Source organism: Corvus hawaiiensis, chromosome 6, assembly GCF_020740725.1.
Source record: "Corvus hawaiiensis isolate bCorHaw1 chromosome 6, bCorHaw1.pri.cur, whole genome shotgun sequence".
NCBI lineage: Eukaryota > Metazoa > Chordata > Aves > Passeriformes > Corvidae > Corvus > Corvus hawaiiensis.
The window spans coordinates 23806080-23820274 of NC_063218.1; the positions used below are offsets into that span (position 1 = coordinate 23806080).

The 14195-nt window shown below is 45.3% G+C and overlaps 2 protein-coding genes across 6 annotated transcripts in view; one reads left to right on the forward strand and one right to left on the reverse strand.

The window, feature by feature from the left end:
- Positions 1 to 5596, reverse strand: FCF1 (FCF1 rRNA-processing protein). Its single transcript, XM_048305967.1, has 8 exons — positions 5518 to 5596; positions 5365 to 5432; positions 5135 to 5206; positions 4731 to 4879; positions 4244 to 4316; positions 3027 to 3114; positions 2479 to 2573; positions 1 to 382 (listed from the first exon to the last, which is right to left on the reverse strand). The coding sequence occupies exons 1-8, from the start codon at positions 5518 to 5520 to the stop codon at positions 334 to 336; spliced, it is 597 nt and encodes a 198-aa protein (XP_048161924.1). The 5' UTR covers positions 5521 to 5596; the 3' UTR covers positions 1 to 333.
- AREL1 (apoptosis resistant E3 ubiquitin protein ligase 1) overlaps positions 5588 to 14195 on the forward strand; it is a 23312-nt gene continuing 14704 nt past the window's right edge. The window contains exons 1-4 of one of the 5 annotated variants that reach the window (XM_048305961.1): positions 5588 to 5680; positions 10573 to 10834; positions 11995 to 12054; positions 12719 to 12945. In XM_048305961.1, coding sequence (XP_048161918.1) covers positions 10744 to 10834; positions 11995 to 12054; positions 12719 to 12945 — 378 coding nt within the window. In that variant the 5' untranslated portion in view covers positions 5588 to 5680; positions 10573 to 10743. Of the gene's footprint in view, positions 5681 to 6024; positions 9209 to 10572; positions 10835 to 11031; positions 11080 to 11994; positions 12055 to 12718; positions 12946 to 14195 lie in introns of those variants that run through there. The other 4 variants (XM_048305964.1, XM_048305963.1, XM_048305966.1 and 1 more) reach the window with 4 other exon arrangements.

Genomic DNA, 14195 nt, shown 5'->3' on the forward strand with positions numbered 1-14195 from the left:
CAGAGTTGCATCATCAGGATTTAATTCAGAATGCTGAAATCACTTTTTCCAATGGTCCTGATGCAGAGCTAGGCACATTCTTGGTACTGCCATCCTCTGTTTCCCATATGGTTCTCCCAGCTGTAGGTAATCAGACCAAGGCAGAGGAAGGATGAATAAAAACAGACTATTCAAAATAGCTTTTTCTTAGAAAATCAAGTTTAAGAAGTCAGTTTAGCATTATCCACAGTCCCATGAGCAGAGTTCCAACAAAAGAAGAAAGCAGGAGGGTTGGAATCAGAAGGATCCTTATCCTGGCTCGTAGTCCTGGCATTGATGGCTTGACTGGACAGATTAGAATCGAGGAGCTCCGTAATCATCTGGCATCCTCTCAATATTGTATCTGAGAAAGAAGGAAAACTTATGAAGACAACATACTCCACATTGCTCCCCTCCCCACTGCAGTGGTGCATTTACCCCCTTCTCCTCCTCAGGGCCACGCTACCATCTCAGGGATTCCTGCTAGGCCTTGGCCTTTGTGTAAGGAGTTGGGTGGTGAAGCATCCCTTGACCATACCAGGAAATCTTGCATGACTAAGGTGAGAACAGCACTGACTGTACTGAGAACTCCTGTTGCCTGGCTATGATGAAGAATGAGATTGTCAGTCATCCCCTGACAATCCTATGTAAGTCATGGCCTGAGTGGAATGGTACCATTGTTACCAGAGCCTTGGAAACTCTAGTAGTTACCAGGCCGGATTATGGCCAAGATGTAAAATTTATGCATGACTAAAAGCAGTCATCTTGTGACCCTATAAGTAGTGGTCTTAAGTGAGGCTCTTAGAGCTCTCCTGGACTGCCATGCGCTGCACAAGTACCTCTCTCTGAGCAGAATGCCTCTCGGTCTCAAGGCTGAGATACTTCAAGGACCGTTGCTCAAGCCTTGCCCGTTGAGAAATTCAGTGTTATTTCACTGAACCTGAGAGGAATTTTTAACTGGTACCTTCATACATTTTCATATATATGTCTTTGTGTCAGTGTGCATGCATGTGAATTGACTGAAATACTTTTTACTGAGTATAGTATGAATATTGCTTCTTGAAGCTATAATTAAGCCACTGTTGTAATTGTAGAAAACCCTACTGAATCACTTTATAAATGTTAAATCAGTCAATGATTAAGTGCTTCTAAAATCTAATTAAGACAGAGACTGTTGACCAAGTCTGAGACTAAGATTGCATGCAGCTGCACCTGGACTCCACCAGGAGTTTGGAAGGCAAGGAGATCCTCACTGAACCTGGTGACTCAATAGGAGAACCCTTTGCACTCCTGGTCTCCGTGCAAATCATTCTAAAGTGATTCTAAGTTGATTTTCCTTTGTATATTTCATCCATGTAGTAACAGAATGAACCTTGCCATTGAATTCTGTTAAGTTGCACTGCTACAAACTTATATTAAAAGCTGCTTTTGCTAGTGTACCTTTCTGCAAGGTGATTCTTCAAGTGGACTAAAGCACTCGTGACACCCATGCAGCAACAGGTTTACAGGCAGACTGAATAGCAAGAAGCTTTGTTGCATTTCTATCTGCAGCTCAGATGCCCAGGAAGAAAAATATTACTTCTGATAGTAAAAAGTCTTCATAAGGTTGCTGTTATTCCTCACCTTAAGCTCAGCAATCAGGCATCTCAAAAACTCACCACCTCCAGAGAAGGAAAAAAACCTGTAGTTTTGTAAGATCTGACTTAGAATTTAAGAGCAGGTCACCTCAGAGAGTGAAACTTTAGACATTCAACATATAATTCACAGAATCATTTAGATTGGAGATCAGTGAGTCCAGCCTTTGACTGAATACCACCTTGTGAATTAGACCATGGCACTAAGTGCCATGTACAGTAATTTCCTGAACACCCCCAGGGGTGGTGACTCCATCACCACCCTTGGTAGCCTATTCCAGAAATTCATGGCCACAGTGAATAAGGGGAAAAGGTGTTTTGAAAGAAAAATCTTTTGAGCCACATTCTAAGTATAGATCAGTTAAAACTTTATGTATTTATAGCAGTCAAGCTCCTCATTTCCAACACTAGTATCCTTCTGAGCTGGTTTGGTTTTTAGCTAAGAAGTAAATTCAATCTCTTAGCTGAGGGTACACAAAGCTACCAAATAGAATATGGAACAAGAATGGTTTTTCCTCAAGAACCTGTAGAATGCATTTGCCTGGTAGTCCTGCTGTTGCTGCTAAGTAAAACTGATCTATGGAAACACTGGCCTTAAGGAAACTACTTCTCCAGGTAAAGACAAGTGAACATGTGGACTGCAATAAAAGAGGGTCTGTGACCAGTCTCTTCCCAGCAGTAGATGTACTTCAACTTCTGTGTACACACCAGGCCCTTTACTGCAGCCTGCACTACAGACAATGAGGGAGAGAAGTACATGGTGACAGAGTCTCTGTCAGACAAGGATTGCACTGGGCAGGGTTCCTTCTTGTCAGGGGGCCCTTACCTGTGCCTGGAAATATACATTATAGGCACTCCAGGGATTTTTCGTATTCTCCGCTTGAGCTCTTTATCCACTGTGGCCACAATGTAACATTTGTGCTGCAAAAGAAGAAGGCAAGTCAGATTCAACACCCACAGAACCCACAGAAAGGAGTCATGGCTGACCAAACGTTCCTATTCAGTGAGCTCACTGAGCACAAGAAGGCTAAGAGTCCTTAGCAAGGCATTACCAGGACTTGTACAGAATTCTACAGCAGACTAATAACATCCTTCTGCCCATCAAAATGGACCCAAGAAATCTCTGAAAGTCTGTCCAGCCTTTCAAGCTGACAGCTTGCCCATCCTAAGTGCTTCTTGATGCTGTCCTATACAACAGGAATGCTCAGGCAAGATAATACCTTGCACCAAATAATGTCATGCTAAGGACTGAAAGTGCCCCTTGGTGAGATTTTATAGTTACTTTGTGGGAAATTTAAGTCAGTCAGCAATTAGGAGCGTTCAGGAGTTTTTAGTATGTTAGCACAGTATAGAAAATGTCAGAAAGCAAAATACCTGAGTGACCCTCTGCACCAAGCAGTCATCGGCGTAGGTTCCTTTGTGCATACATGGCAAGCGTTCAAACCGAGGGTCCTTGGCAATTCTGTGGGGACATAAACAGCAGCATCACAGCAATCAGACCAGAGAGTACAGTAACACAGTATGGAGGAACAAGAACAGCCCTTCCTGTGATACACAGAACATTGTTCTCAAAACAAGGGCTGAAGGGATGGAGTAAATGGTAGACAAAGGTCAACTGAAATGACCTACAAAAAAAGAATGCCATTTGTCTAGTTATTATAGCTTAAGTATTTCTTAGTACTGGTTTGTTGGATTCAAAATCTGTACAATGTTAGGCCATTGTCAAACAAAATAATCTGAAACAAGTTATCTGTGGGAAAAACTAGAACTTCTGGCATCTGATCATTTGTACCATGAATAAAGGGACACTTCACCTCCTCCCTAAAGGGCAACATCAAAGCTGTTTAGGGTATGCACTCATACACTTTACAACACAGCAGGCCAAAATAAAAAGTAAAGAACAATACATCTGAGTGGAGAGCACAAACTACACTGGACTAGTTTTGTACATATCACACAACAACCTGTCTCTAGATTATCAGTACTTGGCACCTACTCATACAGGAATAACATGAAGTATGAGTGAAAGGTTCTGTAAGACTTGGGTCACTTCTTTATTCATTTCCAGAAATTCTATAATTAAATTTTTTTTTTTTTTAGAAAGAGGAAAAAGCATTACTTTAAAAGTCGTAAGAGGTTAAAAGATTTACAGATTAATATAGTGTACTCATACCTAGCATTTAATTTCTAAAACTTGAGCCATTGTACTGATCTCATAGAGCCAGAGAAATGAAACCAAGTTCAGGACCCTGCAACAACCTAACTACTGGTGCAGGAGCACCAGTCACAGTGGGCTGAAGACCTCCGTAACATCCCAGCTCGGCTAAACAGAGAAGAAGAGGGGGAAGGAGGGCGATTGGTGTGCTGCGGTTCCCCTTCCAGTCCGCACCAGCAGTGGGCTCGGCGGGGCCACCAATCCCCACGGCCTTTCCACAGGTGCCTGCTTGCTCCCACCTACCCCCCATGCCCTGACACCCCCGCAGCACCGCACAGACGGCGAGGCCAAGCCGAACTGAAAAGCCGGAGTGTTTGTCATTTATTTATATTAAAGCGTTAAGTTCTAGAAATAGAGAAGAACACTCTGCACCTACCTTAATGCCACACGGTACTTCTGTCCTAACTTCTCGATTTCGCCCATTACGCAATCTGTGATACATGGAATACCTAAATGCAAAAAAAGCCAGTATTGAAACAAAGCAGTATTTATTCCCAGACCCCTACATACTGGCCACGTGCCATGGAAACATCATGGAACACTATAAGGTATTACTTACAGTGACAACTGATAATGTTGCGAGGTGATGAAATGTAGAGCTACTGAGTTTAACCATGCCATGGTAATTTTAGATTTTTTAAGCTACTAGTACTCTACTTTTGCTGAGATCAGCATTTTAAAACTATTACTTGACTGAAACCAGAGACATTGTCAGGGTTACCATAGCTCCATGATTATAGCACATACTCTTTTTGCAAGATTTCTGTTATTCTCAGCCAGTGGCACAAGGCTGACAAAGCACATTATGAGCACACTGTGGCACTCTGTGGTCAGAAGAAGCTGTGAGTGGGGCAGACACTCACACTTGGCATAGAGACAGTCCATCATTGACTGCACTAGGTCCAGTTTGGCCTTGATGGAGAAGTTGATGAAGTTAGTGTCAACCAGGATGTGGTAAGGGGGGCCCAGCTGTGTATTATACTGGAAGAACAAGCAAGAGGGATGCTGGGGGCTGCCAGAAAGACAAAGAATTCAAATCAGTTAATTGCATTTAACATCACGTCCAATCCTACAACTTGCACAGAATAAAAGAGGGATAATGAGCAGAAAGACCCATCAGGCCTCCTGCTGCTTCCCAAGCACAATCCTTTGGTTTGGGGCACCACTTCTTACTCTGAGAGTCAGAAACACCACCAGTTCCAGCCTGCAGCGTGGCCGGCCCTCCCGCCTTTCTTCTCTCCCTCCCCAGTGCGTCGGCAGCACTTACACCTCCCGCTCTTTGATGGCACTCGGGTCCTCCTTCTTCTTCACGGGGGCTTTTGCGCGATCCTTCTCTTTACTGCAAAGAAAGACAGGCACTACTTGGGTACAGCGACAAGGAAGGGCTGCCAGCGGCGGAGAGACCTGGGCCGGGACCTCCTCCCGCCTCTCCCGAGCGGGACACGAGGCCGCTCCAGGGCCCCGCGGGGGACCGGGCCCAGCCGCCGCCACACTCACAGGCGCTCATCCCGGAGGCTGATCATGCGCTTCATGACCGCGTACTTCCGCGCCTTCTTCTGCTTCCCCTGCAAGGACACGGACACACGGCCGCGATGAGCTCAGGAGAGACCCGGTGCCAGCCAGCCGCCCCCCGGCCCGCTCCCGGCTCACCATGCTGATCCTGCTGATCCCGTCGGTGCCGCCGCCGCCACTGCCGGTGTCCCTGCTGCGTCACTGGCCCCGCCCCGGGTGCGCGTCACCTCCGGCTGCCAGCGCCGAGCAGGGGCAGCGCGGGGCAGCGGCTGCGGGCTTGCGGCCGCCGTCGGAGACCACGGTAACGGCGGTACCGGCGTTTCCCTCCCCGCCGCCTCGGGCTCCGGCGTGGGGAACGGGCTCCCAGGGCGAGGGAGCTGCAGCCGCAGCACGGCCGCCCCGCCGTGACGGGCGTCCCCCTGGATGACGGCTCCGCTGCCGGCCCGGAGCACCCGCGGTGGGCCTGATACAGCCGCGACGGGGATCGCTCCGGGAAGGCCGCGGCGGGGCCGGGCGGGGCCGGGGCTCCCGGCGAGCGGGAAGGGCCGGCTTGCATCCCGGCGGCGGCCTCCGGCTTTTCAGTTCGGCTTGGCCTCGCCGTCTGCGCGGCGCTGCGGGGGTGTCGGGGCATGGAGGGTAGGTGGGAGCGAGCAGGCGCCTGTGGAAAGGCCGTGGGGATTGGTGGCCCCGCCGAGCCCACTGCTGGTGCGGACTGGAAGGGGAACCGCAGCACACCAATCGCCCTCCTTCCCCCTCTTCTTCTCTGTTTAGCCGAGCTGGGATGTTACGGAGGTCTTCAGCCCACTCACTTGAGCTTGCTGGACTGTTTTGGTTTCTTTAAGAGTTAATGTAGTGCTGGTTTTGCCACGCTCTAGCTCATGAGCTTCCTAATGAAAAGCAGTGGGTTGTCATTATCGTTGAATCTTACCTGTATTTGTGACCAGAAATCTTAGCGAATGAGCATAATTTTTTAGCTGTACTTTTTGCAGCCATAATGGTGTCGTCTGACCCTAAATGTCTTTTCTGCACATGAAAGGAAGTGTTCTCCAAGTTCTTGGACTGGTCCGGGGCACTTGGTTTCTCGTGCCCTGTGCAGGGAAGGGAGAGAGCAAGACCCTTCTCGCGGAAGCTTCCGGGATTAGTGAGATCTTGTAGCTGTTGTTATCTTCCAAATACAACCGGTTTTATCTGGTGTGCTGGTCAGAAAAAGCAGCCAATGAAGAACCACTAAGGAGTTTTTCCTGAAGTGGTGACCTCTGTAGAACTGTGACTGATGCTCTGTCAATGAGGAAGAGAATTAGACTGAAAGAAAAACTGTGTTTATTAGGAAAACCACAGCTGAGCTTTCCGCCTGAGTGATCATACCTAGCTTAACTGTTGGTTGAGGAAATGCAGTTGGTGGAGCTCACATGATGCTGCTTAAGTTTCCCTCTGTGGTTTGGGAAGCGAAATAATTGAGGAAGAAAGGGGTGATCTACTTTCCCCACTGATGTGCAGCTGGGCATGGTGCTGAATTTTGTCCTGGCTCAGGAAGCAGAGCTGGTGTTAAGATGAGACTGGCCTGAAAGTTGCCATCTGGCTGGCTTGCTGTGTTTGAGGACAGGAGGAGCTGACAGTGCTGGTGGTGGTTCATCTGCAGTGAAAAGTCCTTAGACTTAAGCAGTTGACAGAAGTCTCTTTTTTTGTTGTTTGTTTTCTTGTTGCCACTGTTTTATATGTAAATGCATATGACAAATTCCATCCCTAGTAAGAGAATGACTGTTTTCTGTAGACACTGACCATTGATGCAGCTTTTGTCCTTGACAGCCGATATTGGATCCTGCTTAGTGCTTTTTGCGCTGACTTTTCAGTTTTCTGTGAATGTATTTTAAAGTTAGGGTCTCATGGGCATTCCTGTTTGTTGGTTTGTGCATGCTTTACTTAGTGTGAGATAATACTGTCTCTTTCCCTAGAGAATAGTCATCTGTACATGGCATGAGACAGACGTGCCGTTGGTGGTAGACATTTGTGCACATGGATAGAGAGAGATTCTGCATAGAGATGTAAATGGTTCTCTTATTTTGATTGGATGAGGTAGTATTAACCTGCAAAAAGGCTTTAAAACAAAATTAAAGGTTTGTTGTTAAGAGAAGAATGGCAATTTATCAGTGCAAATAAAATTAAGAGGCACAGCAGATTTCCTAGGAGCTCAGTACATCCGTTCTGTATGGCATGCCCCTAGCTGGGTTTGTAGCTGTAGCCACATGAACGTGTGTTACTGTGTTACAGTTCCTTTTGTATGTGTGTGGTTACACTTTGCTTCCTTCTGGAGCTCTGCACTGTGTTCCTCTGGCTTCAACAGCAGCAGTAAGACAAACTAAATGTATTCCCATCACAACTTGCTTTCCTTGCTGACTTGAGAGAAGCAATGGCACTAATGCAGTTTATTTTATGATTCCATGCTGTCTATCCTGATTATGCCAGTACGTCTCCTTGAGTCAAACCAAGGTGAAGCTTCCCAAATCCCCATTTTCCCTGCAGGTGGCAGGAGACCATCGCTTGCTCTGTCCTTGGATCAAGATTACTAAGGCCTGTTAGATAATTCAGCACTTTTTTTTCCAGCCTAGCTATGATGGCCCCTTATATTGCTGCTTTTCAGAATTTGTTTCCCAGATTGTTACCCAGGAGTTCTTAGCACAGATACGGTTTTAATTCACACCTTCATTTTGTCGAGTGGCAATGTATCTTTGATACCACCTACTTGCAGCTAGGTTCTTCACTTCAATGTATTCCAGCTGCAAGAGCACCCTTAAAGCTGGTGGCAGTGAGTAAGCTAGAAGGAAGTTGACTGTGTAACAGCCACTTCATCTCTGGTGACCACCTGAGTTGGTGTCTTGTTTACCACATCATGTAGGGATAATAAAATGTCAAGTTGCTGTGCTGATTAACTAATATACCTGAGATAACTGATTCCCTTTGTCCATCGAGTTCAGAAATTGTGCAAATCAGATCAAGAGATTCAGGTTCCAATTTACTTTAAAAGCCCTGTAGTTTAAATGATGGATCTTTCTTTTTATGCTTGAGAGAGAGGCTGTGTGGCCTGTGGTGTACCTCACAGAAGGGAAGGAGTTGTGGAGTGAAGCAGAAATAGCTTGAGTAGATGAACCCACAGAGACATCTTTGTGGGTTTTTTGTGACATGAAGAGGTTCTGGAAGATGCTGGAGGGAGACCTTGTGGATTCCTAAATATTGATAAGTTCCTGTGAAATTCCCCAGCTGTGTGGGGAGTAACCACACACCTTCCACAGCCAGGCCAAGCTGGAGCAGAGTTTCAACCAGTCATTTGTAACACATCTTGGATATGTACTGTGAAACAACTAAAATACCAAGGAAATTGCCAGGTCTGTGGTCCTTAACACACAGAGATTTGTGAGTTTAGAAACCTGATGCTTTACCTAGGAGGAGAATGAGAACTTATGCCCTGGGGACTGCAACACTGTTGCAGTGAGAAAAAGTAGAGGAAGGAGGAAAATAGATGAGTGGGTGGGACTTTCCTTGAGATGTGGGTGAGGAAAAGACAGTGAGTCTGGCTGTTTTCTGCAGCGCAGCCAAAAAGCTCCGCACAGGCTTACCAGTTGATTTTCATGTGCATTAGAAAGGTTAATAGAAGTGTGTAAAGGCAGCCAGATCTGTATGATTATTGTCATGGAGGGAACTAAGAGCCATCTGAAGAGGAAGGCAGAGGAGGAAGGACTAAGGACCAAGTGACAGCTGAACTGGCAGCTTGGCAGGTGGGAGGAGCACATCACATCCCCAGAAGAGGTGACTATCTTAACAGACAGCTGCCTTGGTGAGCCTGACTCTGTTCTTTTCATTCTCACTCCTTTTATGTAATCTGTGCTCTGAATGAGTAGATACCGATTATGTAGGCTCTGTGGTGTTTCTTCTGGCATGTGTCCTGGTTTTTGTGGGCTGTGTCAATCCTTGCTGTTAAATTTTAATTTTTTTTATCTCAATCCTGACAGTAAACTGTAATTTAGTGGATAGTGCTGCTGAAACTGAAATCCCTTATGAAGATCTCAGTTTCCTGAATACCTAAAACAACAGTACCAAACCCAAAATCTAGTTTGCTTTGTGGTCCAAGAATTGTGAAAAACTTTTTTCTTTTTTTTTTTGAGGCTTGACTATAAATAGCCCTTTAAATCTGGGCAAAATCGGTTTGAGAACAGAATATAGCATTTTGTTGGGTATGAGGACTTGAAGAGCTACCTGATCATAGAATGGTTTGGCTTGGAAGGGACCTTAAATGCCATCTAATTCCAACTCCCCTGACATGGGCAGGGATGCCTTCCACTAGAACAGGTTGTTCAAAGCCCCATGCAACTTGGTTGTGAACACTTCCAAGGATGGGGCAGCTACAACTTCTCTGGGCAACCTGATCTGGTTCCTCACTACTCTTATTTCTTCCTTATATCTAATCTAAACCTACCCTCTTTCAGTTTGAAGTCCTTCTTTTTGTCCTATTACTACAAGCCCTTGTAACAAATCCCCCTGATCTTCTAGTATAGTGTTCATTCTCTCAGTCCCTGCCTTTGTCTTCTGTGACTTGGTTGGTGTGGCTGGAGCACTCACTGGTGAAGACTGAGGGGGAAAAAGTTGTTGAGTACCTCAGCCTTCTCTTTGTCCCGGGTAACCAGGTCTCCTGTTTCCTTCTGGAGAGGGTGCATGTTTTTCCTAGTCTTTCTTTATCACCAATGTACCTATAGAAAGTTTTCATGGCACCCTTGATATCCCTGGCAAGGTTTAGTTCTGTCAGGGCTTTAGCTTTTCTAACCTGATCCCTGGCTGCTGAGACAATCTCTCTGTATTCCTCCTAGGCTATCAGTTCGTGCTTCCATCCTTAATACTCCTTTACAAACAGCATGCAGGTTCTTAGCTGCTCTGTGAAACCTATGGAGGCAAGGATGTGTTTTGTTCCATCTTGAACGTGCTAGTTTCAGGGAGTTGTATAACGAAATGAGATTGTGACAGATAGAGGTTGAGGATATGATGAAGCCTTGCACCTCATCAACAGTGATACTTTTATAGCACCTCTCATGGACTTGATGTCTAGTGATGCTCTTGAATCTTGCATCTCTCATGTGTTTCTGCTTGCTAGATTTATCCATAATGGAGAGATCTAACGTTTTTCTCTCCTTTTTTTTACTTTTCCAGGAAAGCTAGCTAACTGCAGGCTAAAGGAAACAGCACTGCAGGACAACCCTTTTCCCACAAAGAGGAAGAAACTGCTGTGCTCAAGTCCTTGTCTTTCAGCAGTGATTCTGTGATGCAAGTTCCAAGAATTACTCTTTCTGTGATGATCTTCTATATGGCCTCTTCTTGCTGATGTTTGTCCCAGATTGGGGCACAAAGTGGAAGGATGCTGAAGAATGGGTACCTTCTTTTTGGCTTTTAGAACATGGGCACTTGTGTAAAGGTATGTGATTGCTCTTTGGTTGGAGGGGTGGACTATGTGCTGAGGCCAGCAAAGGGGATTTGCTGGGCTGGAAAGTCATGGCTATTGTTGGGGGGAAATACCTTGTTTAAGCTTTCTGCATGCTGATGTCCATTACTGCTGCTGTCGAGATGACTGATGAATAACTCCCCTTTTGTGTTTGTTTTAAAAAAAAAAAGGCAGCTTGGATGCACAATGTAGCTTCTCACTAACTGAATGGTGACATGGTGAGCTATATTGTATGCATTACTGTATGCCAAATCCTTTGTCGAATTGTCACATGTGTTCCTTGCTGCTGCTCTTGTTCCATCTGTCAGCTATGTCTTATCAACCAAACAGCATGTTGTTTTTCTGGGTGTGGTATTTTTACTACATGTTTGTTTAGCAGTCCCCTCAGTGAAAACTTGAGTCTAGACTGGTGTCTCTAAAAATTGCTCTAAACTTAATGGTGTACAGACAGAAGGTTTTAGCTTTTGTGTTGATCAGTAAGAGTTTCAGCAGAGATGCTCCACTCCGCAGAATTGAGTTGGAAAATGCAAATGGACTCTTTTCCAGTTGCATTTGTATGTTCTGTAGTAGACTTACAGGGCAAAAATAGATTGAATCTGCCCTAGAAGGGTTTTGTTTGTTCTGAACAAATGGGGATGGTCTTGTCTGCAACTTTTATTCCATAGCTTTTTCTTCTAAGGTTGTTGGTTAAGGGTCAACTTCTGTCCATTTTGGTGGTGGCTCTGTAATGTGCTTTCGTATCAGAGTAGAAGTTAACTTTGTGACTTGCAAGTAGGTGTGACAGTTTGGATGAGTGGCTTTGGCCGCTGTTGTTGAAGTTGGTGATCCTGCAAAAAGTATCTCCTTCCTGCAGTACCCAGAGCCTGCTCTCACTGTTTTCAGAGGGATGATATGTTGTCCTTCTTATCGATCCCTGAATCTGAATGGGAATCTGTGACGAAGGGAGAACTGTTAATTGTAGCATGTTGTGCTGTTCACATATTTCAATCTTATGGAATAATGCTTTAGGAATGTCCTTGGAGAAGAAGACAAATGATCAATAGGCATTTTTTCTGAGGAATCATAGATTAAATTTAGGCCAGTGTGTGTGAGGAAGAGTCACTGGACTGGACTTGGCCTATTCTGTGTTCTAGATGCAGCTGTGATCCTCGGCTGTCTGTCTCACCGAAGGGACCTGATGTTTTACATTATTGGTAAGTGAAGGAAAGGCTGCCACTGTATTTGTTGACCTCTCCATAGGCTTTAGAAGGGTTTCTTGAAAGCCTTTGATTTAATTTTAGTTTAGAGTTTACCTAACAAACATGAAGTTACTGTCACCCCACACTGTGCCTTCCACCTGGCAGACTTGCCTCTCGACCATTCTTCTTGTTCCTAAAGTCCTTTCATTGACCAAATTCCTGATCCATCCCCTTACTTTTTCTTTCAAGAGCTAGTGGAGGGTTGTTGCCTCTGTGATGCTTCTTAATCCAGCCTTAATGTGATGTGCAGGAGCTGTGTGGTTATCTGACTGTTTCCCTTACAGGAATCTCTGTAGTTCTAACTTGCAACTTGAAGGGAATTCCATGTCTTTGTTGGGATGTCTGCAAGCCTTACCTGAGACTCTCTACCACCTTTAACTATTTCCTTTGTTTGAAGTCATTTGCAGAGTTTTAAGAGATTTGGTATTTTCTAACCTTACTTGTATCATAACACAAACCATAAATGTTCACGCAATAGCATCTGCCTTAAATACCTAATTTGCATTTGAGTAGAATATCATTAATGAAAAGACATCTTGGGCTGATACAGAGGGGATTTTAGAGCCTGACTCAGCCACCTTGGCTGCTGCAACCACCCTTTGTTCTCTCCTTGCTGCAGGTGGGATCACAGTATCTGTTGTAGCTTTCTTCTTCACCATTAAGTTCCTCTTTGAGCTTGCCGCACGTATAGTCAGCTTCCTTCAGCATGAGGACCGGGAACGCCGAGGGGAGCGAACTATTTATGACTACGTGCGAGGCAACTATCTGGATCCCCGGTCCTGCAAAATCTCCTGGGATTGGAAGGACCCCTATGAGGTGGGCCATAGCATGGCCTTCCGAGTGCATGTAAGGCAATATTTTTGTTTCCGTGCAGCTTTGTGGGCAGGAACAGAGGTCTGAGTTAGGGATGGGCTCTTCAAATATTTTTTTGTTGGGGCTAAGCCAGATGTAACTGAGGAGTAGGAAAGCTATCTGTGTATGCCTTCTGCTCTGTTAATGTGTTGCAAAACTCTGAAAGGGCATATTTGAGGTTTGCACTTCTTAAAATCTAATCTCCTGTCTTCAGAATCCTCTGAAGAGCCAGAGGAGATCAGGCTTGTCCTGACTACTTCTTCCTTTACTGGGAAGTGGGTAGGCTGAGCCTTGCCTTCAACAAACCTTTTGCTTTTTTGGTGCTATCTTTTGGTTGTGCAGCTGAAGTTGAGGGTGTGGGAATGGGCATTTTACCAACCCAAGAGCTGTAAAGCTTCATGACCACTCCCCATTACTGTAAAATGGACTGTTATTCTGTCAGACCTGGAAAAACCTGCCAAAGATTCTTGTTTCCCTCTAATCCCAAAAGGCCAAGTCTAGGGGAAGTAAGATGAGTGAACACAGAGAGTTTGGAACTATGTGGAGAAAGTTTGAGCAGGTTTTGCTGGGCTTATGTGCCCATCTTTCTATCCCACCTTCCCATCCAAGAGGGTATCAAAATAAAAAGAAATGTTCATCTAGTTTGCCATACCCATCCCTCTTGGGAAGGTGAAGAAAACCCCTGCTTGGTGGTGAGTGAAGAGTTCTAATTCCAGGGCAGGCAGTGAAAAAAGCTGAGGGGAAAGGGACTTGTTCTGTTCCTGCTATTTAAATTTATTTCCTTCACCTTACTGACACTCATGCAGCTCCAGCAATGTGCCCTTCCACTTCATGCTTGTGTCCCATTTGCTTAGCCCTTTATTCATCAACAGTAGCTTTGCATTCACTAGTTTCTCCTGATGTCAGTCAAGATGCAAACGACTTCAGGCCGCACACCCTCCCTTACTTAGAAACAGGGAAGAATAGTAACTTTCTTCTGACTGCAGGCTGATTGCAGATGGCAGGCAGGCTCTGGCCAACAGGCTGCTGGCTCTTGAAGAGCCATGCATATAGAGTTTCAAGGTGTAATTCTTTCCTTGTAAGGAAGTAGTGGTTGAGGTATGTTACCTTCTGAAATTGTCCAGGAGATCACTTCTGTGATTGAGCTGCCTGTGATTTTATCTAACGTGTTGTTTTCATTATGATGCTTCTTAGCAGTAAAGGCTGGGTCAGCTCCTTAGGTCAGCATCTTCATCACACTGTTT